We start from the raw sequence: 26,365 nt of genomic DNA on the forward strand, positions 1-26,365 counted from the left end.
TCTCCTGGTATCCTAAACCCTAGAAGATCTTTTTCCAAGCTGTTTCTGCTTGTCCTCTAGCTTTTTTTTTTCTGGGAGAGAAGAGAGTCCCATATCTTTCTAGTCCACCATCTTCCTGGAATTCCCACCCTTTTCTTTCTTATTTATTTATTTATTTGTTTATTTATTTATTTCTCTCCCTTTCCCCTCCACACCCCGGTTGTCTGTTCTCTGTGTCTGTCTGCTGCATCTTCTTTGTCTGCTTCTGTTGTTGTCTGCGGCATGGGAATCTGTGTTTCTTTTGGTTGCATCATCTTGTTGTGTCAGCTCTCCCTGTGGGGGGCACCATTCTTAGGCAGGCTGCACTCTCCTTCGTGCTGGGTGGCTCTTCTTATGGGGCGCACTCCTTGCGCGTAGGAGCTCCCCAGTGCAGGGGACACCCCTGCGTGGCACGACACTCCTTGCGCGCATCAGCACTGAGCATGAGCCAGCTCCACACGGGTCAAGGAGGCCCGGGGTTTGAACCGTGGACCTCCCATGTGGTAGGCGGACGCCCTAACCACTGGGCCAAGTCTGCCGCCCCCATCCTTTTCTAATTAACCCAGTAAACAGCTGTACAGCCTTGTAGTCATTTTTTTTCCTTTTCTTTTTACTGTGCTGTAAAAACTAAGCACAGAATGCACCCAGGTTGTTTTGTTGTTGTTTTTTTAATCATATAGGGTGGTTTATCTCTTTTATTTAATTTAATTTTTATTTTAAAATAAAATCCATTCATCCCTTCTCCCCTGATAACTGCTAATCTCTTTCTTAGCTCTGTGAACTTACTCTCGTTATCTCTTTTAAGTGAAATCGTAAAATTTTCATCCTTATGTGTCTCACTTATTTCCCTGAACATGTTTCCCGTGTTCTTCCATGTTGCAATTCGTCTCATAACTTCATTTTTTTCTTATGCCTGAATAATATTCCACTGTGTGTACATACCACATTTTGTTTACCCATTCATTCATTCATTCATTCCTTGATGGACACTTGGGTTGTTTTCAGCTTTGGCTATTGTGAATAATGCTGCTATAAACATTAGTATATAAGTGTCTGTTTGTGACCCTGTTTTCACTCTCTTTGGGTACATACATTGAAGTAGGTTTGCTTGGTCAAATGGTAATTCTGTATTTATCTTTGTGAGGAACCACCATATTGCTTTCCACAGTGACTGCACCATTTTACTTTCTCCCCAACAATGTACCAGAGTTCAATTTCTCTGCATCCTTTCCAGCCTTTATTTTCTTTGTTTTTAAAAATAGCAATCCTTGTGGGTGTAAAATGATATTTCAATGTGCATTTCCCTAATGGCTAATAAGGTTGATCATCTCTTCAGGTGTTTATTAGATATTTGTATAATTTCATCAGAGAAATGTCTGTTCAAGTCCTTTGCCCATTTTTAAAAATGGCTTGTTTTGTCTTTTTGCTGTTGAGTTGTAGGATTTCTTTATATCTTCTGAATATTAAACCCTTATCTGGTATATAGTTTTCTAGCTTTTTTTTTTTTTTTTTGAGGTACCAGGGATTGAACTCAGCACTCAACCATTGAGTCACTGTTTTTTTCATTTGTTTTTGTTTAGGAGAGCCCGGGAACTGAACCTGGGACCTACTACGTGCAAAGCTGGCACTCAACTGCTTAAGCCATATCCACTCCCCTGATATATGGTTTGAATCTATTTTTTCCCATTCTGTAGGTTGTCTTTTTCACTTTTTTTGCTAATTTCCTTCAATGCACAAAGGTTTTAACTTTAATGAAATTAAATGTATCCATTTTTTTCTTTTGTTGCCCATCCTTTTAGTGTCATATTTAAGAAGCCATTGCCAAATCCTAGCTCACAAAGTTTTATGTTATCTTTAAGAGTTTTATAGTTTAAGCTCTTACATTTAGGTCCAGTACCCATTTCGAGTGGACTTTTGCATATCCTTTCCTAATTAACCCAGTAAACAGCTGAAGAGCCTGTAGTCTCTTTTTTTCTTTCTTTTTACTGTGCTATAAAACACAGCAGATCTAACTTCACTAGATTCGTTAGACCAGAGGTCTAACTATATTCTTCTGTATGTGGCTATCCAGAGTTTTCCCAACACCATTTGTTTTTGTTTTTGTTTTTGATTTTTTAAGATTTATTTTTTATTTATTTCTCTCCCTCCCCCGCTCCCAGTTGTCCGCTCTCTGTGTCTATTTCCTGTGTGTTCTTTGTGACCGCTTCTATCCTTATAAGCGGCACAGGAATCTGTGCTTCTTTTTGTTGCGTCGTCTTGTTGTGTCAGCTCTCCATGTGTGTGGCACCATTCCTGGGCAGGCTGCACTTTCTCACTGGGTGGCTTCTCACGGGGCACACTCCCTGCATGTGGGGTTCCCCTACGCGGGGACACCCCTGCGTGGCACGGCACTCCTTGCGCGCATCAGCACTGTGCATGGGCCAGTTCTACACGGGTCAAGGAGGCCCAGGGTTTGAACCGCAGACCTCCCATGTGGTAGGCAAACGCCCTATCCTTTGGGCCAAGTCCGCTTCCCTGCAATCTTGTTTTGATACCAACCTAACTTCAATAGTATACACAAACTATGTTCTTATACCCCTCTTTCCCCCCACCTTTATGTTGTTCTTGTCACAGTTACATTTATATACTTCAAATCCAAAACCACTGATTTATCATTACATTTTATGCATTTGCCTTTCAGATCCTGTAGGAAATAAAATTTGGGATTACAAATCAAAATTACAATAGTACTGGCATTTGTACTTACTCTAGTCATTACCCTTATTGGGGATTTCTTCATTCAGTTTTGATCTATTGTCTATTGTCATTCCCTTTAAATCTGCAGAACTCTTTCAGCATCTCTTGTAGGTATGGTCTAGTGTTGATAAACTCCCTCAGCTTTTCTTTATCTGGGAATGTTTTACTCTCTCCATCATTTTTGAAAGAAAGTTTTGCCAGATATAGAAGTTTCAGTTGGCAGTTTTTTGCTTCAGCAATTTAAATATGTCATCCCAATTCTTTCTTGCCTCTATGGTTTCTGATGAGAAATCAACAATTAATTTTATCAAGGTTCCCTTGTACATGACACATTGCTTCTCTGCAGCTTCAGAATTCTCTTTTTATCTTTAGCATTTGACAATTTGGTTATAATATGCATGATGTGGTCTATTTGGTTATATCCTATTTGGAGTTCATTGAACATCTTGGATATATTAAATTGGAAAGTTTTCAGCTATTATTTCTTTGAATATTTACTCTGTCCCTTTCTCTTTCTTTTCCTTCTGGGATTCCCACAGTGCACACATACAGGTACATACACTCAGGACATAACCACAGGTTCCTCAGGCTCTGTTCACTTTTCATTCTTTCTTCTTTCTGTTCCTCAAACTAGATGACTTCAACTGTCTTATATTCAAGTTCACTGGTTGTTTCTTCTGCCACCTCCAATGTGCTGTTGAATCCCTCTAGGGAATTAAAAAAAAAAAGATTTGTTTATTTATCTCTCCCTCCTCCCCCTATTGTCTGATCTCTGTGTCCATTCACTGTGTGTTCTTCTGTGTCTGCTTGTATTCTCATTAGCAGCTCTGGGAACTGATCCTGGGATCTTCTGGAGTGGGAGAGAGGCAGTTACTCTCTTGAGCCACCTCAGCTTCCTGTTCTATGTCTTCTTATTTTCTCTGCTCTGTGTCTTTTGCTGTGCCAGCTCTCCACATCAGCTGGCACTCCCATGCAGGGTGGCATTCCTGTGTGGGCCGGCACTCCACGTGAGCCAGCTTGCCTTCACCAGGAGGCCCTGGGCATCGAACCCTGGACCTCCTATATGGTAGACGGGAGCCCAACTGATTGAGCCATATCTGTTTCCCTAGGGAATTTTTTAATTTCTGTTTCTTCTTGCTCTGTTTGATTCCTTTACATAATTTCCAACTCTGTATTTTCTTTGTGTATACCTATCATTTTCCTGATAACTTTTAGTTCTTTGACCATATTTTTCTTTAGCTTTTTCAGCATAATTAGGACTATTTTTAAAATATCTTTGTCTGCAGTGTCCCAGGTCTAGCCCCCCTCATTGTTTCTTTTTTTTTTTTAATATATATTTGATTATTTTATTGTACACACATAGTAGGTCCCTTTATTTTTTAAGATTTATTTATTTGTTTATTTCTCTCCCCTTCCCCCCCACCCCACCCCACCCCACCCTGGTTGTCTGTTCTCTGTGTCTATTTGCTGCGTCTTCTTTGTCCACTTATGTTGTCAGCGGCACGGGAATCTGTGTTTCTTTTTGTTGCATCATCTTGTTGTGTCAGCTCTCCGTGTGTGAGGTGCCATTCCTAGGCAGGCTGCACTTTCTTCCGTGCTGGGCGGCTCTCCTTACGGGGCGCACTTCTTGCGCATGGGGCTCCCCTACGTGGGGGACACCCCTGCGTGGCAGGGCACTCCTTGCACGCATCAGCATTACGCATGGGCCAGCTGCACACGGGTCAAGGAGGTGCGGGGTTTGAACCGCGGACCTCCCATGTGGTAGATGGACGCCCTAACCACTGGGCCAAGTCCGCCGCCCCCTCTTTGTTTCTTGAGCTTTATTTATTTTTAGGAGGTACCAGGGATCTGCTCCTCAATGAGTTTTTTTCCCCATTTGTTTATTTGTTTGTTTTTTAGGAGGTACCAGGGGATCAAACCTGGGACATTGTATATGGGAATATACAATATACAACCATTTGAGCTAATCCTCTTCCCTCTAGTACTTGTCTCCTTTGCATGGGCCATCACTTCCAATTTCTTTGTTTACTTTGTAGTCTTTTGTTGAAACCTGGACATTTTGATATTTTGATGTGTTATTGGTGGAATTTAGACTCTGAAGCACTATTTCTTAAGCTTGTATCCAGCTGTGTTATGGCAAAGTTTTGATTAAATGTCAGGAGCTTAAAAAAAAAAAAGATAAAAAGAAAACCCTTTTCTCAGTCTTTACGGATTGACCTGTGGGAGTGCTCTCCTTCAGGGCTTTTCCATACAGGGAATTTAGAGAACAGCTCCAGGCCAAAGCATAGGGGCCTCCCTGATTCTTTCTAAGAGGTGTCTTATTTTAGACAAGGGCATGTAGCCTTAGGAATTCCTCTGTTTACACAGCTCAGAATATCCCCTAAAAAAAAGAATATCCCCTCTTCCCTAGGAAACATTTTTTTTCACGGTCAGGCACTGCAGTTTATCTCAGAGCCAGCAATCCCTTGTCTCTGGTATCTCAACTTGACTCTCCCACAGCATTTTGTGAGCCACCTTCATCACATAGGAAAAATTTTGGGTTGTGGGTGCTCCTTGTACGTAAGGGTTGCTCTGCTCCCTCCATAATAGGACCAAGGATCTGCACTGGGGGCACCATGAGAGGTGTGGAAGTGGTGATCCAGGACACCATGAGATCCTCCCACTTTTTTTCCCTTCCATTTTTAAGTAGGCTTTTTATTGATTTGGTACTTGCCCTGTTACTGCAGTACTTTTTTTTCTGGAGCTTTTAGAAAGATGTTTCTGCTGGTTCTTGTAGGTTGCTTAAAAAGAACACTGATTTAGGCCTCTTTGAGTTGGTGATGCTTTAGTAGAAACTTGATGACATAAAAAAGACAGCTATGAGAAAAGGAAATAGCACAGGTAGAGGAACTATGAAGTTCTAAAATCCTAAAGGATAATGAATTTGATTTACTTAATAAACAGGAAAAAGGCCAGTGGGGCTGGATTTACGACTAGAAGAGCTCATGAGGTGACCAGGGGCCCAATCTAGCAGAGCTTTATAGGCCATGATAAAAAGCTGGAATTTTATTTTAAATGTGAGGAAAAGCCATTGAAGAGTTTTAAATGCCATATAGCATGACCATATTAAAAAAAGATTTTATTTCTCCCCACCCTCCTTATTTGCATACGCTGTGTCTGTTCTTCCTCTGCTTTTTTTCTTCCCCTCCCCCCCTTGTGGCTTGCTTGTTGTCTGCTCTCTGTGTCCACTCACTGTGCGCTCTTCTGTGTTTTGCTTGTCTCCCTTTTTGTTGCGTCACCTTGCTGAGTTGGCTCTCCATGGTGCCTGTGGGCCAGGTGGCACTCCACAGTGCTTGTGGGCCGGCAGCTCTCCGTGGCATGTGGGCGAGCCTGTCTTCACGAACCCAGGGCCTCCCATATGGTAGATGGGAGCCCAACTGATTGAGCCGCAGCTGCTTCCCTTCCTTCTTGTTTTTTAAGGAGGCACTCAGAGCCAAACTCAGGACTTCTGATAGAGGAGGGAGGTGCCTAATCGCTTGAGCCACATCCACTCCCTGTTTTGTTGTGTCTCTTATTCTGTTTTTCCTCCCCATGTCTCTTGTTACATCACCTTGTTGCATCAGCTCATTACGCCTGCCCATCACATAAGCTTGCTATATTCTTTAGGAGACACCGGGAACCTCTGCTCCCTGCTCTGTTGTGTCTCTCGTTATGTTTTATTCTTCTTCTTGTGTCTCTTTTTGTGTCAGCTTGCTGCATCTGCCCATCATGCCAGCTCACTGTCTTCTTTAGGAGGCACTGGCGTCTGACCTCACATGTGGTAGGTAGGAGCCCAGTCACCTGAGCCACATCTGCTTCCCAGCATGATCTTAAGTATGTATATAAGTGTTAACTTTTTTCATTAAAAAATTTTTATTGAAGTATATCATTCGTACATGAACATACATAAACAATAAGTGTATAGCAAAAGTTGTGAACTTACAAAACAAACATGCATATCATCACATAGGGCTCCCATATATCACCCCACCACCGATACCTTGCATTCTTGTAAAACATTTGTTATAAACTATGAAAGAGCATAGTCAAAATATGATTGCTAATTATAACCAATATCTTAGATTTGGTGCATTTTCCCCCAACCCACCTGATTATTATTATTTTTTTTTTTTAATATTTTAATGATCTTCTTTTTTTTTTTTTTTAAAGATTTATTTATTTATTTTAATCCCCCCCCCTCCCCTGGTTGTCTGTTCTTGGTGTCTATTTGCTGCGTCTTGTTTCTTTGTCCGCTTCTGTTGTCGTCAGCGGCACGGGAAGTATGGACGGCGCCATTCCTGGGCAGGCTGCACTTTCTTTTCACTCTGGGCGGCTCTCCTCACGGGCGCACTCCTTGCACGTGGGGCTCCCCCCACGCGGGGGACACCCTTGCGTGGCACGGCACTCCCTGCGCGCATCAGCACTGCGCATGGCCAGCTCCACACGGGTCAAGGAGGCCCGGGGTTTGAACCGCGGACCTCCCATATGGTAGACGGACGCCCTAACCACTGGGCCAAAGTCCGTTTCCCCCACCTGATTATTAATACCCTGTTTTAGTACTATGTATTTCCTATAGTTCACGAGAGCATGTTCTCTTATTTGTCTGTTAACCACAGTCCATCTTCTACCATAGGATTCACTGTATTATACAGTCCCATGCTTTGTACAGGCCATTCAAAGTGTAAACTCAGTGGCTCTAATTTTCATCACAGAGTTGTACTGTTATCACCTCAGTCAGTTTTAGAATGTTTTCATTACTCTAAAAGGAAAAATCTTATACCCCTTTATACCCCTCTATTGTTGCCCTTAGAACTGATATAAGGGAAACGGACTTTGGCCCAGTGGTTAGGGCATCCGCCTACTACATGGGAGGTCCGCGGTTCAAGCCCCGGGCCTCCTTGACCCGTGTGGAGCTGACCCATGCGCAGTGCTGATGTGCGCAGGGAGTGCCGTGCTACACAGGGGTGTCCCCCGTGTAGGGGAGCCCCACGCGCAAGGAGTGCACCCATAAGGAGAGCCGCCCAGCGCGAAGGAGGGAGCAGCCTGCTGAGGATGGCGCCGCCCACACTTCCCGTGCCACTGACGACAACAGAAGCGGACAAAGAAACAAGACGCAGCAAAAAGACACAGAAAAAAAAACAGACAGCCGGGGAGGGGTGGGGAATTAAATAAAGAAATAAATCTTTAAAAAAAAAAAGAACTGATATAATATCTCCTTTTCCATTACTATAAAAATACTATGGGAAGCGGATTTGGCTCAACAGATAGAACATCCTCCTACCACATGGGAGGTCCAGGGTTTAAACCCAGCATCTCCTGACCCATGTGATGAGCTGGCCCACGGGCGGTGCTGATGCGCACAAGGAGTGCTGTGCCACGCAGAGGCGTCCCCTTGTAGGCGAGCCCCACGTGCAAGGAGTGTGCTCTGTAAGGAATGCCGCCCCATGTGAAAAAAGTGCAACCTTCTCAGGAGTGGCGCTGCACACACGAAGAGCTGACACAGCAAGATGACACAACAAAAAGAGACAAAGAGTCCCGGTGCCACTGACAAGAATATAAGCAGACACAGAAGAACACGCAGCGAATGGACACAGAGAGCAGACAACTGGGTGGTGGGAAGGCAGGGAAGGGAAGAGAAATAAATCTTTTTAAAAAATTACAATATTACTGTTTTGGTTTTTTTTAAGATTTATTTATTTATTTCTCTCCCCTTCCCATCCCCCTGCCCCAGTTGTCTGTTCTCTGTGTCGATTCGCTGCGTGTTCTTCTGTGCCCGCTTATATTCTTGTCAGTGGCACCGGGACTGTGTCTCTTTTTGTTGCGTCATCCTTGCTGCAACCCTTCTCTGTGTGTGCGGCACCATTCCTGGGCAGGCTGCACTTTCTTTTGTGCTGGGCCACTCTCCTTACGGGGCACACTCCTTGTGCTGGGCAGTTCTCCTTACGGGGCACACTCCTTGTGCATGGGGCTCCCCTACGCGGGGGACACCCCTGCGTGACACGGCACTCCTTGCGTGCATCAGCACTGCGCATGGGCCAGCTCCATACGGGTCAAGGAGGCCCGGGGTTTGAACTGCGGACCTCCCATGTGGTAGGCAGATGCCCTATCCATTGGGCCAAGTTCACTTCCCTACAATATTACTGTTAACTATTGCTATAAGTTACATTCATTGTAATTTTTTGCATGTATCACCATATTCTTAAATTTTGTAAAAGAATAACATTATTTATGCTATTAACCACAATCTTCATCTACCACTGAAATCACTGTTATATACATGTTATATAAGTCCCTAGATTATTCTCTAGCTTCCTTGTTTTTTTAAAAAATTTTTATTTATTTCTCTCCCCTTCTCCACTCCCCCCCCCAATGTCTGTTCTCTGTGTCCATTTGCTTGTGTTCCTCTGCATCTGCTTGTATTGTAAGGCAGCAGTGGGAAACGGTGTCTCTTTTCGTGGCATCATGTTGCTGTGTCAGCTCTCTGTGTGTGCAGCACTTCTCCTGGGTGAGCTGCACTCTTTTCACGTGGGGTGGCTCGCCTTGCAGGGTGTACTCCTTGTATGTGGGGCTCCCCCATGCTGCAGTGCCCCTGCGTGGCATGGCACTCCTTGCACGCATCAGCACTGCTCATGGGCCAGTTCATCACACAGGTCAGGAGGCTCTGAGTTTGAACCCTGGACCCTCCATATGTTAGGCGGACGCTCTATCAGTTGAGCCATGTCTACTTCCCTCTCTAGCTTCCTTTCAATGGACATTTACTTCCTCAGACTATCCCTTTCAGCCACAATTACCTTTATAAATCAGCAGTGTTAGTTATACTCACTATAATGTGTTACCACCAAACCTAAAACTTATTAAAAATTCTACATACATTAAGCATCAGCTACCATTCTCAAACCACATTCTATATCATAGTAACCTGTATTGTAGAGTTCACCTCTGGGAATTTATTAATCTTATTTAGTTAAAATTAGTGAGACCATACAATATATATCCTTTTGTGTCTTGCTTATTTCACTCAACATAATGTTCTCAAGGTTTATCCCTGTTGTCATATGTATCCTTATTTCATTTCTTCTTAGACTTTCATAGTATTCTGTTGCATGTATATACCACATTTTGTTTATCCACTCATTCGTTGATGGACACTTGAGCTCTTCCCATATTTTAGCAATGCTGCTGTGAAAGTAGTGTGCAAACGTCAGTTTGAGATCTTGCTTTCAGTTCTTCTGAATATATTACTAGTAATGGGACTGCTGGATCATATGGCAATTCTGTACTCAGCTTCCTTAGATTCGGCCAACTGTGTTCCACAGAGGCCTCACCATTCTGCATTCCCACCAACAGCTGTTTCTCCACATCCTCTCCAGCACTTACTGTATTCAGGTTTAAAAAAAAAATAATGGCCATTCTATAAGGTATAAAATGATACCTCATTGTAGTTTCAATCTGCATTTCCCTATAGCTAGTGAAGTTAAATAGTTTTTCATGTGCTTTTTAGCCATTTTGCCTCTTGGGAAAAATGTCTATTCAAGACTTTCAAACATTTTTTAATTGGGTTGTTTGTCCTTTTATCGTTGAGTTGGATGATCTCTTTATAAACATGAATATGAAGCCCTTATTGAATATGTGGTTATGTGGTTTCCAAATATTTTCTCCTATTGAGTGGGCTATGTTTTTACTTTCTTGGAAAAGTCTTTTGAAGCATAGAAGAGTTTAATTTTGAGGAGTTTCAATTTATTTATTTTTTCATTCATTTCTTGTACTTTGGGTGTAAGGTTTAAGAAACTACTACCTACCACAAGATTTTTTTTTTTTAAGTACTGGGCTAAGGATTGAACCTGGGACCTTGTATGTGAGAAGCAGGCACTCAACCTCTTGAGTTACATCTGCTCCCCATACCTCAAGATCTTGAAGATCTTTTCTTTTAGGAGTTTTAAGGTTGTAACTTTTATATTTATGTCCTTGATTCATTTTGTGTTAATTTTTGTATAAAGTGTGAGATATGAGTCCTCTTTCTTTCTTTTGGGTATGAATATCCTGTTCTCCCAGCACTATTTGTTGAATAGACTGCTTTGGCTCAGCTGTGTGGGCTTAACAGAGCCTTGTCAAAAATCACTTAACCATAGGTGTGAGGGTCTATTTCTTAGTTCTTCATTCAGTTGCATTGGTCAGTATGTCTATCTTTATGTCAATAGCATGCTATTTTTTACCACTGTAGCTAAGTAATATGCTTTGAAGTCAGGAAGTGCATGTCTTCCAACTTCATTATTTTTTAAGACATTTTTGGCTGTTCCAGCCCCTTACCATTCCAAAATAAATTTGATAACTGCTTTTCTATTTCTGCAAAAAAGGCTGTTGGAATTTTTATTGGGATTGTGTTGAATGTGTAAATCAGTTTGGGTGGAATTGACATCTTAATGATATTCTGTCTTCCAATCTATGAACACAAAATGTCCTTCCATTTATTTAGGTCTTCTTTGGTGTCTTTTAGCAATGTTTTGTAGTTTTTTTAATACAGGTGCTTTATGTCCTTCGTTAAGTTTATTCCTAAAAATTTGATTTTTTTAGTTGCTATTATAAGTGGAATTTTTTTTTCTGACTTCCTCCTCAGACTGGTCATCAATTGTCTATAGAAATACTACTGAGTTTTGCATATTAATCTTGTATCCTGCCACCTTACTGAATTTGTCTGTTAGTACATTGTGGATCTTTTGGGATTTTCTATATAAAGGATCATATCATCAGCAAATAGCGAAAAGTTTTACTTCTTCCTTTCCAGTTTGGGTGACTTTTATTTCTTTTACTTGCCTAATTGCTCTAGCTAGAACTTCTAGCACAATATTGAATAACAGTTGTGACAGTGGCTATCCTTGTCTTGTACCTAATCTCAGCAGGAGAGCTTTCAATCTTTCACTATTAAGTACAATGTTAGCTGTGGATTTTTCATATATACACTTTATCATATTGAGAAAGCTTCCTCCTATTCCTATATTTTATCAGGAAGTATGCGATATTTTCTCTAATGCCTTTTCTGTGTCAATCAAAAGGATCATGTGATTTTCTTCTTAATTAATGTGGTTTATCACTCTAACTGATTTTCTTGTATTCAACTATTTTTCTAGTTCCTCCAGGTGTGCAGTTAGCTCTTCAATTTTAGCTCTTCTTTTTTTTTAGTGTTTTTTCTTCTTTTTTAATGTAAGTATTGGGGTCTATAAATTTCCCTCTCAGCACTGCCTTTTTGTATCCCAAAGGTTTTGATACAGTGTGTTCTCATTTTCATATATATGTCAAGATATTTACTGATTTCTCTTGCAATTTTTTCTTTGACCCACTGATTATTTAAGAATGTTTTGTTAAATCTCCATATATCTGTCAATGTCCCCCTTTTCCTTCCCTTATTGATTAGTGTCATTCCATTATGATTAGAGAAAGTGCTTTGTATAATTACAATCTTTTAAAATATTGAGACCTGTCTTGTGAACCAACAGATGGTCTATCTTAGAAAGGGATCCATGACCACTTGAAAAGAATGTACATTCTGCTGTTTGGGGCTGTAATGCTCTATAAGTGTCTATTAGGTCTAGTTCATTTATCATATTATTCAAGTTCTCCATTTCCTTATTTATCTCTGTCCAGATGTTCTATCCAATTCTGAGAGTGGTGTATTGAAGTTTCCCAATATTATTGTAGCAATGTCTATATCTCCCTTTAGTTTTGCCAGTGTGTGCCTCATGTATCTTGGGGCACCCAGGTTTGGTGCATACATATTTTAGTTATTTCTTCTTGGTGAATTGCCCCTTTTATTAATATATAATGACCATCTTCATCTTTTATAACAGTTTTGCATTTAAAATCTATTTTGTTCAATATTCATTTCACTACTTCAGATCTTTTTACATTACTATTTGCATGGAATATCTTTTTCCAGCCTTTCACCTTCAACCTGGTTGTGTCCTTACATCTGATTTGAGTCTCTTATATATAGCATATAGATGGCTCATTTTAAAAAATCCATTCTGTCAGTCTATGTCTTTTGACTAGGGGATTCAGTCCATTAACATCCAATGTTATCACTGTAAAGGCATTACTTACTTTGTCCTCTAGCTTTCCATTGTCTGTCTTTTTACCCTTTACGCGTTACCTTACTAATAATCTTCATTTCCACATTCCTTTCTAAGTTTCTCACCTTTGCTTTTTCCTTTCAGGCTGAAGCACTCCCTTTAGTATCTCTTGTAGATCTGGTCTTTTGTTAACATAATCTATAGGTTTTGCTGGTCTGTGAAGACTTTAAACCCACCCTCATTTTCAAAGGACAGTTTTGTCAGATAAAGAATTCTTGACTGGCAGTATTTCTTTTTCAGTACCTTAAATACACCATACCACTTTCTTCTCACCTCTGTAGTTTCTGATGAGAGATTGGCATTTAGTCTTATTGAGCTTCCCTTGAATGTGATTCATTGCTTTTCTCTTGCTGCTTTCAGAATCCTCTCTTTATCTCCGGTATTTATCATTCTGAATAGATGTCTTGGAGTAGGTCTATTTGGGTTTATTCTGTTTGGGGTGGAATGTCCTTTTATGTTGATATTTATGTCTTTCATAAGAATTGGAATGTTTTTGGTCATTTTTTGTTCAAATATTCTTTCTGCCCCTTTTCTGTTCACTTCTCCTTCTAGGACACTGATAACATGTATGTTTGTGTGTTTTGCATTGTCACTGAATTCCCTGAGACCCTGTTCTATTTTTTCCATTCTTTTCTATTTCTGTTCTCTTTCTTTTCAAGTTCATATCCTTGGTCCTCCAATTTATTAATTGTGTCATCTACCAATTCAAATCTGCTGTTATATGCCTCTAAATATTTTTTTAAAGATTTATTTTTATTTTATTTATTCCCCCACCCTTTGCCACCTGCACTGTCAGCTCTGTGCCATTGGCTGTGCGTTTCTTCTATGTCTGCTTGTCTTCTCATCTTCTCTTTAGGAGGCACTGGAAACTGATCCCAGGACCTCTGATGTGGGACAGAGACACTCAATTGCTTAAGCTACCTCAACTCTCTGGGTCTGCTGCATCTCTTACTTTCTCTCCTCTACGTCTCCATTTTTTGCATCATCTTACTGAGTCAGCTGTCTGCAGTGCAGGCTATCAGCTCTTTGCCGCATGAGCCCTCAGCTCTCCATGGTGCAGGCCAGTGTGGCTTACCTTCACCAGGAGGCCCCAGGAATTGAACCTGGGGCCTCTCATATGGTAGACGGGAGTCTAATCTCTTGAGCCACATTCACTTCCCCTTTAATGTATTTTTTTTTTTACCTTTAATGTGTTTTTAATGTCACCCATTTTTTGTCTTTCATTCCCATAAGCTGTTACTTTTCTTTGCAGGCTTTCAATTATTGTTTATGCTCACCCAGTGTCTTAATATCCTTTATCTCTTTAGTCATATTTACAATTAACAATTGTAAATATTGTTACAATATTTGAATTGATTTGGGAGATTTGTGTGATTATTATTGGTTACTTGTCTTAAATCCTGTACTTCATCAGGATTTTTGGTTTGTTCCTTTGGCTACACCATCTCTTCCTATTCCTTACTATGGCTTGTAATTTTTTCTGATGTCTAGGTATCTGAATATATTGGTGAATTTATTCTGGCGGTCAGTTTCTTTCTCTTGCCTAGTTGTTTTGTTTCATAGCTCTTCTTTGTTTTTTTAACAAATTCTTCTTTGATTTTTAGTTCAACTTAGAATTCTGAGTTTTTAACCTTGCCCAGCTTAAGTTATCAAAATAGGGTCTATTTTGGCATGCAGAACTGATCCAAGGGGTCTGGGTCAAGACTCCAAAAGGAGGTTTTTTTTTTTTTTTCTGTTAAGGTACCAGGCCAGGGATTGACACTGGAACCATTTATGTGGAAGCCAGTTCTCAACCACTGAGCCACATCAGCAACCCTGAGTTGGTTTCATTTGTTTTGCTATGTGGGAAGAAAACGCTTAACTGCTTGAGCTACATCTGCTCCCAAAAGGCGTTTTTTATCCTTGCAGTTTCTGGACCAGCCAGCAGATGGTGCTTGTTGGCGAATCTTTTCACGGAGGTGTCTTTCCACCACCACTTGCCCATGATTCTGGTCTGGACAGAGCTGAGGTTAAAAACAGGCTCTGCTGACCAAACTCACTGAAGACAATCCACCACACCCTCCTTCTTCCCACGTCTGTTCCTGTATCAGCTGGCTGCAGTTTGCCATGGGTTTTATTCAGATGGTTCACCATGAGGGTGGGAGGTAGGTGCTGTTCCTGGCTGTGGGGGATAGTAACTCATGTTTTTTGTTTTGGCTCCTTTTACTTTCTGTCCCTTGCCCTCCTGGAAGATGCGCAACACTCTCCTGGTCTGCAAATATCCAAAGCAGCTCTCTTGGACAGCCTTTACCCTTCCTCCTTTGTTTTTCTGAGTGGGTTGAGTCCTGCCTACCTACCCCAACACCATCTTCCCAGAAGTCTTGCCTGTATTACTTTTTGAATCATCCTGTCTCCTTTTTTGAGAATGAAGGGTCAAGAATAGAGACAGGGAGGCTAATTAGTTAGGAGATTATTGAAATATTGCTGAGGAGAGATGCTGGTGGCTTGGATAACTGTGATAGCCCTGGAGGTTGCAGGAAGTGTGCAGATTTGTAATATTCTTTGGAGATAAAAATAACAGGACTTGCTGATGTGTTAGGTGTGTGTGGGTGAAAAAGAATTCAAGGATGCCTTCTTGCTTTTGCTTAAGCAATTGGATGGAAGATGTTGCCTTTCACTGAGATGGAGAAGTTGAATGATTTATGGGAAAACCTCCAGAAGGGTGTTTGTGTTATGTTTGTTTATATTTATACTCTTTGCTACATTCACTTCATCTATATATAATTTTTTTCTGAACCATTTTAAAGTAAATAATAGATATTACCCTAAATCCTTCAACATGTATCTATAAAACATAAGGATATTTACTCAGAATACCATTATCAAACCTAAATAAATGTAACAGTGTCCTGTCCATATTAAAATTTCTTCAGTTGTCTCCAAAATGTCTTTTATAGGTGTTTTGTTCAAACCAAATCCAATCAAGGACCATGTATTTGGTTGTTGCAGTATCTCTCTTTTGGTCTAGGTCCGTTTTGACCCCATTTTTTCTGCTGTGACAATGAGTTGTTGAAGAGAATGATCCAGTTGCCTTACATAATGTCGCACTTGGGATGGAATGGCTGCAACAGGTGGCAGCTGATCAAGCATGTCTCTCTCTACACAGCCTTTCTGATTGGTTAACTTGGGCTTCCTCACACCATGGTAGTAGCGAGTCAGATTTTACATAGTGGTTGGCTTCCCCCTAGAGGTAGCATTCAAGAAACTGAGGCAAAACCTTGGACCTAGCCTCAGAAGTCATGCGACTTCACTCCAGCCTTATTCTGATGCTCAAAGGAATCACAAGTCAGCACAGATTCAAGGAGATGGAGGAAAAGACTCCACCTCTCAATGAGGGGATGGCTTGTGCATATAGAGGGAGAAGAAATTAAGATGACCATTTTGTAAACAGAGAGAAAACCAAGGAAAATGAAAAAGAAGTGTTTTCTTCTAAGCCTTGATCTCAGTTGGCCAGGAATTCGGTCTTCCCTTCCCCTGGCCGGTACTGGAACAGGATGAGGTACTACCTTTTCTTTTTTTAAAAAAAATATTTATTTATTTATTTCTGTCCCCTCCCCCCCACCCCGGTTGTCTGTTCTCTATTTGCTGCGTCGTCTTCTTTGTCCACTTCTGTTGTCAGCGGCATGGGAATCTGTTTCTTTTAGTTGCGTCATCTTGTGTCAGCTCTCCATGTGTGCGGCACCATTCCTGGGCAGGCTGCACTTTCTTTCGTGCTGGGTGGCTCTCCTTACAGGGTGCACTCCTTGCGCGTGGGGCTCCCCTACGTGGCACGGCACTCCTTGTGCACATCAGCACCGCACGTGGGCCAGCTCCACGTAGGTCAAGGAGGCCTGGGGTTTGAACCGTGGACCTCCCATGTGGTAGGCAGATGCCCGATCCATTGGGCCAACTCCGCTTCCCCCTTTATCTATTTTTGAGCTTTGTTCTGGGATGCATTTAAGTTACTTGGAAACAATTTAATCTTTTTCCATGCTTGCTTTTAAGTTTTATTAGGCAGGTTCAGAACAGCTTTTCCTCTAAGCCTAATTTTGCCTCACTACTGAGGCAATATCCTTTGAGGACACTGCCTGATGCCCTGTGTTAGGACTAACTTCTAGTCCCTGTGTTTGCATACAGGATTTTTCCATTTAATTCTTTCTGGTGGTCTTTCCCTGACTTTCCTAGTTTCCTCACACATGTACCCTGATGAGTATTTAGTTGGATGCTGGAAGGGAATCATCTGCAGATCTCTGAACTCTTCTTTGTACAACTCTCTCCACTGCGGTACTCTAACCTGCAAATTCTAGCTTTCTAGGCTTCCCCAAACTCTTTACTCTGCCTCCTTAATCCAGGGAGACTATAAACTCTTTTTGAGTTCCCGTTCCCTAGACTGTGGCCTCGAAACTACTGGAAGTAAGGTGTGGCTGTTGTAGGGTTTAACTCATTCATTTCCCTCCTCTCAGGATTACTGACCTATGCTAACTACTGTTCAGTGTTTGAAAACTGTTTTTATATATTTCGTCTCCTATTTAAGGCAGAAAGATATATCTGATCTGTTATTCCTTCACGGCTGAAAGTAGAAGTCCCTGTTAGAATTTTGGCCTTTATCCTAAAAGCAAATAGGCAGCCACTGAAGGATTTCTAATAGGGAATCAAACAGAGTTATGTCCGACGGCTATATGAAAAGACTGAAGGAAAGCAAGCCTAGAAGACAGGAGACAGTTCGCAGGCTACTGTAGTAGTTCTGGCAGATGATGGTAGTTTGGATAAAGAAAACAGCAGTAGAGGAGAACCGGGGAAAGAAAAGCTTTATTTAGGAACTGAAAGGACCAAAAGATATGAGTCAGTAGCAAAAGTCTTTGTTCCGGATCTTTATGGACCCCTATCCTATGCTAACAGAGTTATATTGTGAACCTCCGAAAATCCTACAGCCATGCAAGGGGGTATGTATGAACTGTGTCCTTGCTTCTGGATAGATCAGAAAGATTATTTTAAACCAAGCAGTGATGACTATTTGCTAGGCTGACAACCTTTTCTATGCTGTGGTTGACAGCATGGCAAACTCAGCTAGAACAGTCATAGTGATGATTTCTCACCTGACTTGTTTGGATTACAGAATGCTTGTTCAGGAGCAGTATGGGCTAAGTTACTTAAAGGCAAATTTTTGCCTTGCAATGGTGATTTAATACTTAATTCTTCTGATATTGTATTGTTTGCACACTCCTGTGATAATGTTACTCACCTTAACCTCAGCTGTGAAAAACCCTAGCTTCCTGACTTAAACTTAAGTCAAATAACATTATCTTATAATAAACTCAATGGCCTTTGAAAGGAACTTCTGACCGGCCCAACTGTTTAAATCACTGATAAAGGAGCCTATGCAAACAAGGCTAATTTTTAAAATCTTCAAGCCAGATTCTTTCCGTTAGGCTATTGCTATATTTTGAATTCTCTTATTTCACTGCTCAAAGACACATGCTTTCTGGGAAATGGATGTGGCTCAACCAATTGGGCTCCCATCTACCATATAGTAGGAGGTCCAGGGTTCGATGCCCAGGGTCTCCTAGTGAGGGCAAGCTGGCCCATGTGGAGTGCCGGCCCACATGAAAAAGCCGCCCAGTGCAGGAATGCCACCCCATGTGGGAAAGCTGCCCCATGCAGGAGTGCCAGCCAACGCAGAGAGCTGGTGCAGCAAGATGACACAAGAGACACAGAGGAGAGAAAATAAGAAGACATAGCAGAACGGGGTTGAGGTGGTGCAAGAGAGTAATCGCCTCACTCCCACTCTGGTAGGTCCCAGGATCAGTTTCTGGAGCCGTCTAATGAGAATACAAGTAGACACAGAAGAACATGGTGAATGGACACAGAGAGCAGACAAGGAGGGAAATGGGGGGGAGGGAGAGAAATAAATCTTTGAAAGAAAAAAAAAGACACAAGCTTTCTATTAATAGCTCATCCATTTCCACTGATTAAAGCAGGGGTTCTTAACCTTTTTTGTTCCACAGATCCCTTCTCATAATGTAGTGGCAGATAGTTTTATGACACTCAACTTGTGTCAGGTCTAACAACTACCATAATTTGAAAGTATTATGAAGCTATCTTTTGAGATATACAACAACTGTAATGTGATATAAAACAAATACTACTATAATTTATTGCATACATTCATAAGTGAAGGAAGTGCTAGCTTTCAGTTAGAGGTTAGAAAAAATAAAGATAGGGAAACGGACTTGGCCCAGTGGTTAGGGCATCCGTCTACCACATGGGAGGTCCGCGGTTCAAACCCCGGCCTCCTTGACCCGTGTGGAGCTGGCCCATGCGCAGTGCTGATGCGCGCAAGGGGTGCCCTGCCACGCAGGGGTGTCCCCCACGTAGGGGAGCCCCACGTGCAAGGAGTGCGCCCCGTAAGGAGAGCCGCCCAGCTCGAAAGAAAGTGCAGCCTGCCCAGGAATGGCACCGCACACACGGAGAGCTGACACAACAAGACAACACAACAAAAAGAAACAGATTCCTGGTGCCGCTGATAAGGATGGAAGCGGTTGCAGAACAAACAGCGAATGGACATAGAGAGGAGACAACAGGGGGAGGGGGAAGAGGAGAGAAATAAATTAAAAATAAATTAAAAAAAAGAAAAAGAAAAAAGAAAGATAAGTTGCTTTTTTAAAATTCAAGCTCATGAACCCCTTTAAGTCTTTCTGTGGATTCCTGGTTAAGAACGTCTAGGTTAAAGGGAAATTAAATATAAGAATTAAGAGAATATACTCTGGTCTGTTGAGAAGTAAACAGGGTGAGAACTAAGAGTGACATGCAAATGATGAAAAGCAAGGAACATACCACTGGCATGCCCAGAGTTGACAACAAGTACTTTGAACTATTTTGGAGGCCACTTTGAAAATCCTTTAAACAAATTCCCAATTTTTGTTTATATATTCACCCATCTATCCAACACAAACCTATTAAGTTCCCATTGTACAAAAAGCTTTGCCCTGTTGGAAATATAAAGATGAAGACCATGTGGATACAGACCTTAAGTAGTTTATAATTGGCTATACAAGACATGCTCTTAATAAATTACATTAGGCGGGGACTTGGCCCACTGGTTAGGGCGTCCGTCTACCACATGGGAAGTCCGCGGTTCAAACTCCGGGCCTCCTTGACCCGTGTGGAGCTGGCCCACGCATAATGCTGATGCGCGCAAGGAGTGCCTGCCATGCAGGGGTGTCCCCCGCGTAGGGGAGCCCCACGCGCAAGGAGTCCGCCCCGTAAGGAGAGCCGCCCAGCACGAAAGAAAGTGCAGCCTGCCCAGGAATGGTGCCACACACACGGAGAGCTGACACAAGATGACGCAACAAAAAGAAACACAGATTCCCGTGCTGCTGACGACAACAGAAGTGGACAAAGAAGACGCAGCAAATAGACACAGAGAACAGACAACCGGGGTGGAGGGGGAAGGGGAGAGAAATAAATAAATCTTTTAAAAAAATTACATTAATAAGTATCACAAGACAAACTATGTGCTGCCAGAGTATATGTGTGTAAATGTTAGCTGCTCAGTGATTTTGAAATAAGTCATGGAAAAAAAAGGCAGTAAATGATGTAGTAACACCTTTCCATTCTTACTATTCTGCTATGCCTCTCTTTTGCTGCTGCCAAACTGAACCACTTTGCCTCTCTCCCAATGAATCAAAGAACGTTAAGAGCTCAAAAAAGCTATGTTTCTTACCTTACTTTCAGGAAGAGAAAACTGAGATCCTGATTAGGGTTCACTTGACGTGCCCAAAGATAGAGCTATTTAGTTGCAGAACTAAGGCAGAAATCCAGTTCTTCTGAAATAAACCATTATGCCTTCTTTCTCATCCACTCTGTTAAAAATCCTCCCAGTCTCTGAGGCTTGTCTTAATAATGAGAACAAAATATGAAAGACAATAGCCACTCCATTTTACTTTTCCCTAAAATGCCAACACGTTTTGATATCTTGGTATTGTTATTTCCCTCTAATGTTGTACTACTTCTCATTAAGGTCATTAATACCATTATTGCAAAGTCCAATGAGTTCTTTTTGATTTTTATACTTTTAATATTCCCTGTAATTGTCCTCTCATGTAGCCATTCTCATCATATGGCTCAAGAAAATATATTTTACTACAGATAAGACACTGTACTAGGAATTGGGAATGCTAAGCAAAGCAGAATATATCCTTTCACCAGGGGTCTTTTATGTGAATTAGAGTCCACTGAAGTAACCAGACAAAGTGTGGTAAATGCTGTATTGGAGGAATCACAAGGTACCTAATTTGGTCCAGGGGGTCAGAACCTAATCTGGTTTAGAAGCTGAGATCTGAAGAAAAAGAGATGAGAGAAAAATATTTTACCAAAGGGAAGGTGAATGGCCAGAGGCAAGAAAAGAACATATACATTTGAGGAATCAGAAGAAGTTTCCTAGATCTGGGCCACCTTACTCACTTTGGGTGAAAACAAACCCTGTAAGCACCAGAAGTAAATTATATGTAAAACAAATTAGTTTTTGCAAAATAATTTGACTTCTAAGTAACATCACAAAATAGATATGGTTTACAGTAGATCAAAAGGTAATTGTTTCTTCCTTTTATTGGAAACCAGTAAGCCCTGAATTATTCATGCTAAATGAAGAACAGATATATATGTAACCAAAATGATCGATAATCCAGAATCATTTATATTTCATTTTGGAATGAGCGTTTTAATTTACATTTAAACATGGGTAAGTCTGAAACCTGGGAATTTACTTAAAGCCACATCACAGAAAAGGGGCAATCCATTTCCATAGGAACTGAAAGCAAGTTTTAGGTAAAAGTCAAGACTTAGCAGAGACAGAGTGGTTTATAAGTTTTTCTTTACAACTTTCTGCATTGTTTGACTTCTTATTTTTCTTTTAACAATAAGCATGAGTAGCTTTATCCTTTTCTGGTAATAAAAATATTTCCATTTTAAAAACAGAGTAGAAGTATCCTCTTTCACACTTTTCCTAAAGAGGCAGGTTAAATGAGTTTAGAAAGCATCTCTGAGATGCAAACAAATCAGATATTCACAAAACATTAACAGAACAGTATAGTATAACCATGTCGTCTATGTTTTCAATACAGGTAATATGAATAATGAAAGAAATATTTTGTGGAAAAAACTAATGAATGGCAATTTTAGCAGCAAATGGAGAACAAAACCGGGATTTTGCAGAATTTAAGAATATTTTTTATAAAGGTCACTGATTAAAGATTTCCTAATTGTATAAAATAAATGTCAAGGAATGAAAAGTAAGTGCTTTACAACCAAAACTAATTACAACCTAGAAAACAGGCTGACCATATCTTTATTTGAAATACCTAATATTTTTTAATATTCTGTAAGGCAGAATCTTATTATTCTGAAAGTCAAGAACAGTCAGAACAAATTCTTTTTAACTTAGTCAATAGTTATTAACAGTTAAAACAAAAAAGTTATCTTGATATTAGTAAATACTTCTAATTATGCACATTATTTTCAAATAAAAATTACGTATAACTTTTTGGATTTATAATTCTTTGTAGAAAAGGGCTAAGAGTTGTTTATTTTTTATTGGGTTAAGCATTTTCTGACACTGTCAGCTAAGGTTATATATAATTCATCAAATGTTGACTTAAAATAATCTTCTGAGAAAATGATGGGTGGGCCAGATACCTAACTCTGTGCAAGGAATCTATAAAATGATTCTTTTGGCTAATACAATATATTAGTTTTCAATTCTTAAAAAAAAACCAAAAAAAACAAAAACCATTCATTCTGATTTTGTTGTTTAAAAACTGTTTTCATTTTAATGATCTGAGTTAGTAACAAACAAATATACAAAATTGTCTTTCACATTTCCATACATTGTGTTATGGACCACTTGAAACTCTGGACTACAAATGCAGAAAGTTTCTTTGTATCCTTAGCTTCAATTATTGTCACTTATAAATAAAGGTGATTTGTAAAAACATGCATTTATGAACATAGATGCCACAAGTTGTACATGTAGGAAAAATGTACAACCACTAGAGTACATTTTTCATTTGTATAGTTGTGTCAAGTGCCATTGACACAGAAGCACTTATCTTGGGACATGTCACTTTGTTTGAAAAGCACTTTTAAGAAACAGATGGAAATAGAGTTTATAACAAAAATTGTACTGTATATAAAACAATAAAATTTGGGACTTGCACATCTGAAGGAACTTTTGAGAAAGCTGCCTCAATAACCCTGCTGCTTTCGGGTATATCTCAAAAGTGACAGGTTATTGGAATATAGTTGCTTTAAAGAAAATAAATATGTATATTAAAATGAAAATGATTTAATAAAATTAGGGAAAAGCTTTGAAAACAGTTATAATGTCCATAATTCATTCATTCATGAATTCTAGAAATTTAAGATAATCCCCAAAATTTCTAAGCCATTTTAAAATAAGATTTTACCATCTTACCAATGTTTCCTATTTGAATAGAAAAACGGGCATTTCCTATTGACTTACTGTGATAATTCATACATCTTTATAAATTTAAGACTTTGTTAGAGAATCAAATAAATGAAAACTTAATTAGAATAATGAAAATGAAAACAAGGAGGTCCCTCTCCAATCACTTATCTGAATTAGGAACAAATACAATGAATTTTTTTTACATTAAATAATTCCCAGATCTCTGTGGTTAGGAAAATCATTTTCCTTAAAAATGTTTTTTTGGGCTTTGGCAACATGTGCTTTACCTCTTTCTAACTCTATCTATAATCTAAATTATTTCTCTATCATAAATTTCAAACTCCCTGGTAAGAAATGTAATTGCTAATCAGCTAGGTATTATTTAACTTCATACAAAGAGAGGACTCATATATCGTCGTCAAAATAGTCCCAATTTTTCTCAAGGGCCCAAGGTTTATGTTTTATGCCTATGTTATATGGATGAAATGAGATAAGATGGTACAACATTAATAGATTCTCCTAGAAGCAGTATCATAGGACTGGCCCCCAATATTGTGTAAACTCTTGTTTTACTACCGTGAATATAACTGCAAAAGTTTGAGGGCAACTGCAGTTCAAAAGAAAATGGGCTATTTTTATAGGAAGCATTAGATTAACTCTAAGGAAATATCTTTGTTTTCCAAGGGGCTTATTATGAAGAAAATGTGGCAATAAATTTCAAACATCAAATTAAGAGTTACCTAAATCCAAGGCAGCTTTAAAAAAAATATTTAAACCAGCAATCATTTCAGGAAAGTAAGCTGGGAGTGTAATATACTGACATATACTTATCACATTAGGAGATTCTGTACTTTGGAAATAAAGGAAACCATTTCTGTTCAGAGCTGATACTACTAGAAAGAAATATGGCTGCTTAGAACTCTTTCCCACTTAGAATAATTAATTTTATGAAGCTCCCACTGCTAGATTCTGCATCTCATATGACTTAAGCAAAATGAATCTACTAATAGGCTAATTCTGCTTTCATAAAAGCTGCCCAAGCAGATTTTAAGAAACTTGCAGAAATGAGACATTTAACCCTTGAGAGAACTTCCATTATTGAGTATCTTATTGTCTAATGGCAGGTGCAAGTATTAAGGATTATTGCTTGTAATAAGATAACCATCAGAAATAAATATGTAAGTATAACTCAAATCCAAATACTCAGTTTTCACCCAATGCTACAATGTTTTTTTTCTCAAATCAAGTTCCATGTTACTTTCAATTCTTTGCCAGTTTACCAAGGTTTTAAGTTTAAGAAGTTGGCCTGTTATCTCAATATCAAGACAACAGCAGTATCCACATAAGCATGTCTTATTTGGGCATTGAGCAGTAACACTGCTTTCTTGACAGGACTTAAGGCACTGAATGGTGGTAAAATAAACAAATGCATGATGGGTAACAACTTTTTTAGAAGCCTAAAAAAGGAGATCATTTAGAATGACACTAGTAAATCTTTTTTTCCCAAACAAATAAGGCATCCTGTTGGCAAACGCAAAAAAAAGACAAGGTCATGTTGAACCTAATACATTCACTGTCTCTGGTAAACTACTTGAAGTACTAACTATTAAACTAAAGACAGCTATGATAGTGTGTATAAGGTTGGAAAGGCACCAAAAAGGAGAGCTCCACCACTTCCAGTTCTAAGAGTTATATAAGCTGTATTTAACACTGCATATAATCTAATTATCAATTTTATACTTCAAGATGTACAATGTGGCTAGATTTTTACTTCAACAAATCAGTTAAGTGTGATTTTAGTATGAAATTTATTTTCATGAATTAGAAAATCACTGCAGTGTTTAACACAACCCCATTTATAAAGCTAAACTAATTCTAGTACTGAATGTGTATACGTGATAACACTGAAGCAAATCTGTATGAAAATGGTTACCTCAAGATAGAGTTTACAATAGAAATTGAACATACAACTAAATAAGTTTTACTGAAAATAATGAAAAGTGTATTACAGATACATCAAACATAATTATAACCACAATATTTTCTTTGTGAAAAATACATCTATTAGTGAGATAAAATGTACAATTGAAAAATTTTCCAAAGGAAAAAAAAACACAGTATAAAGGAAAATACTTTTCTTTGAGATAGGGAAAATAGTATGTCATTGTTTTTTTTTCATCATAATATAAACTGACACAAAAAGCAGTCATAGAATTGCACCAATTCCACATCCAGTTTCCTGAACATGTTAGAGTAAAAGGTCCATAAAGCAGAATGCAGTTTCTGAATTGTCATATTTTAAATTGGTGATATTCTCATATAGAATGTCACAGCATACCAGATCTGTTTACATAATGTACAATACTATCTGTTTTGTGGCCACATATAAATGCAAATATATGCTTTCTGCCACCTCTCTTTCATTCTGGTGTCTAGCCAGAGTCAGGAAAAATAATCAAGTTACTTAAGTGTTATCTCTCTAGCAATGAAGAAAAATTATATTTAGTGCATGCTTCATCATTTGTCAAAAAACATTTCTGAAAATAAAACTCAGTTACCCAATGGTTTACAAAATAGAAAAGTCATTCATTAGGATAAAAATGTTGTAGGATTTAGGTTCATTTCCAAAGGACTGACTTCCTTGGCAGCACCACTGTCCTTTAGCAGAGGTGATGATGTACGTTCCATGATGGAAGCAGACACACCTGCAGGAGACCACTGCTGGACATCCAATTATCTGAGGACCTAGACCCCCTTTGACCACCCCCCTCCGCCATTTCATTAGTGCTATAAAAAGATGGGATTTTGTGGAAATGTTAGGAACATTTCTGCTGTACGTGATTCAGAAGTTCTCCAAATTTTTCAAACAGGTCCTCTACCCATTTTACATTTTTCATACAAAGTTGAACAATTTCTTCCTGTCCTAAATCTTCATTTTTTTTCTGCACAGAAGAAATCTAAAATAAAGAAAATTGCCATATTAGCT

At 39.5% G+C, this 26,365-nt stretch overlaps 1 protein-coding gene and 1 long non-coding RNA gene across 5 annotated transcripts in view; one reads left to right on the forward strand and one right to left on the reverse strand.

Annotated features, from left to right (window-relative positions):
- LOC131280040 (uncharacterized) overlaps nucleotides 1–26,365 on the forward strand; it is a 44,892-nt gene that overhangs the window by 4,292 nt on the left and 14,235 nt on the right. The window lies entirely within an intron of this gene.
- Nucleotides 22,714–26,365, reverse strand: part of QSER1 (glutamine and serine rich 1) — a 107,451-nt gene continuing 103,799 nt past the window's right edge. For both annotated transcript variants that reach the window (XM_058305596.1, XM_058305595.1), the window contains exon 13: nucleotides 22,714–26,336. In XM_058305596.1, coding sequence (XP_058161579.1) covers nucleotides 26,196–26,336 — 141 coding nt within the window. In that variant the 3' untranslated portion in view covers nucleotides 22,714–26,195. The remainder of the gene's footprint in view (nucleotides 26,337–26,365) is intronic.

Source organism: Dasypus novemcinctus, chromosome 10 (assembly GCF_030445035.2).
Source record: "Dasypus novemcinctus isolate mDasNov1 chromosome 10, mDasNov1.1.hap2, whole genome shotgun sequence".
NCBI lineage: Eukaryota > Metazoa > Chordata > Mammalia > Cingulata > Dasypodidae > Dasypus > Dasypus novemcinctus.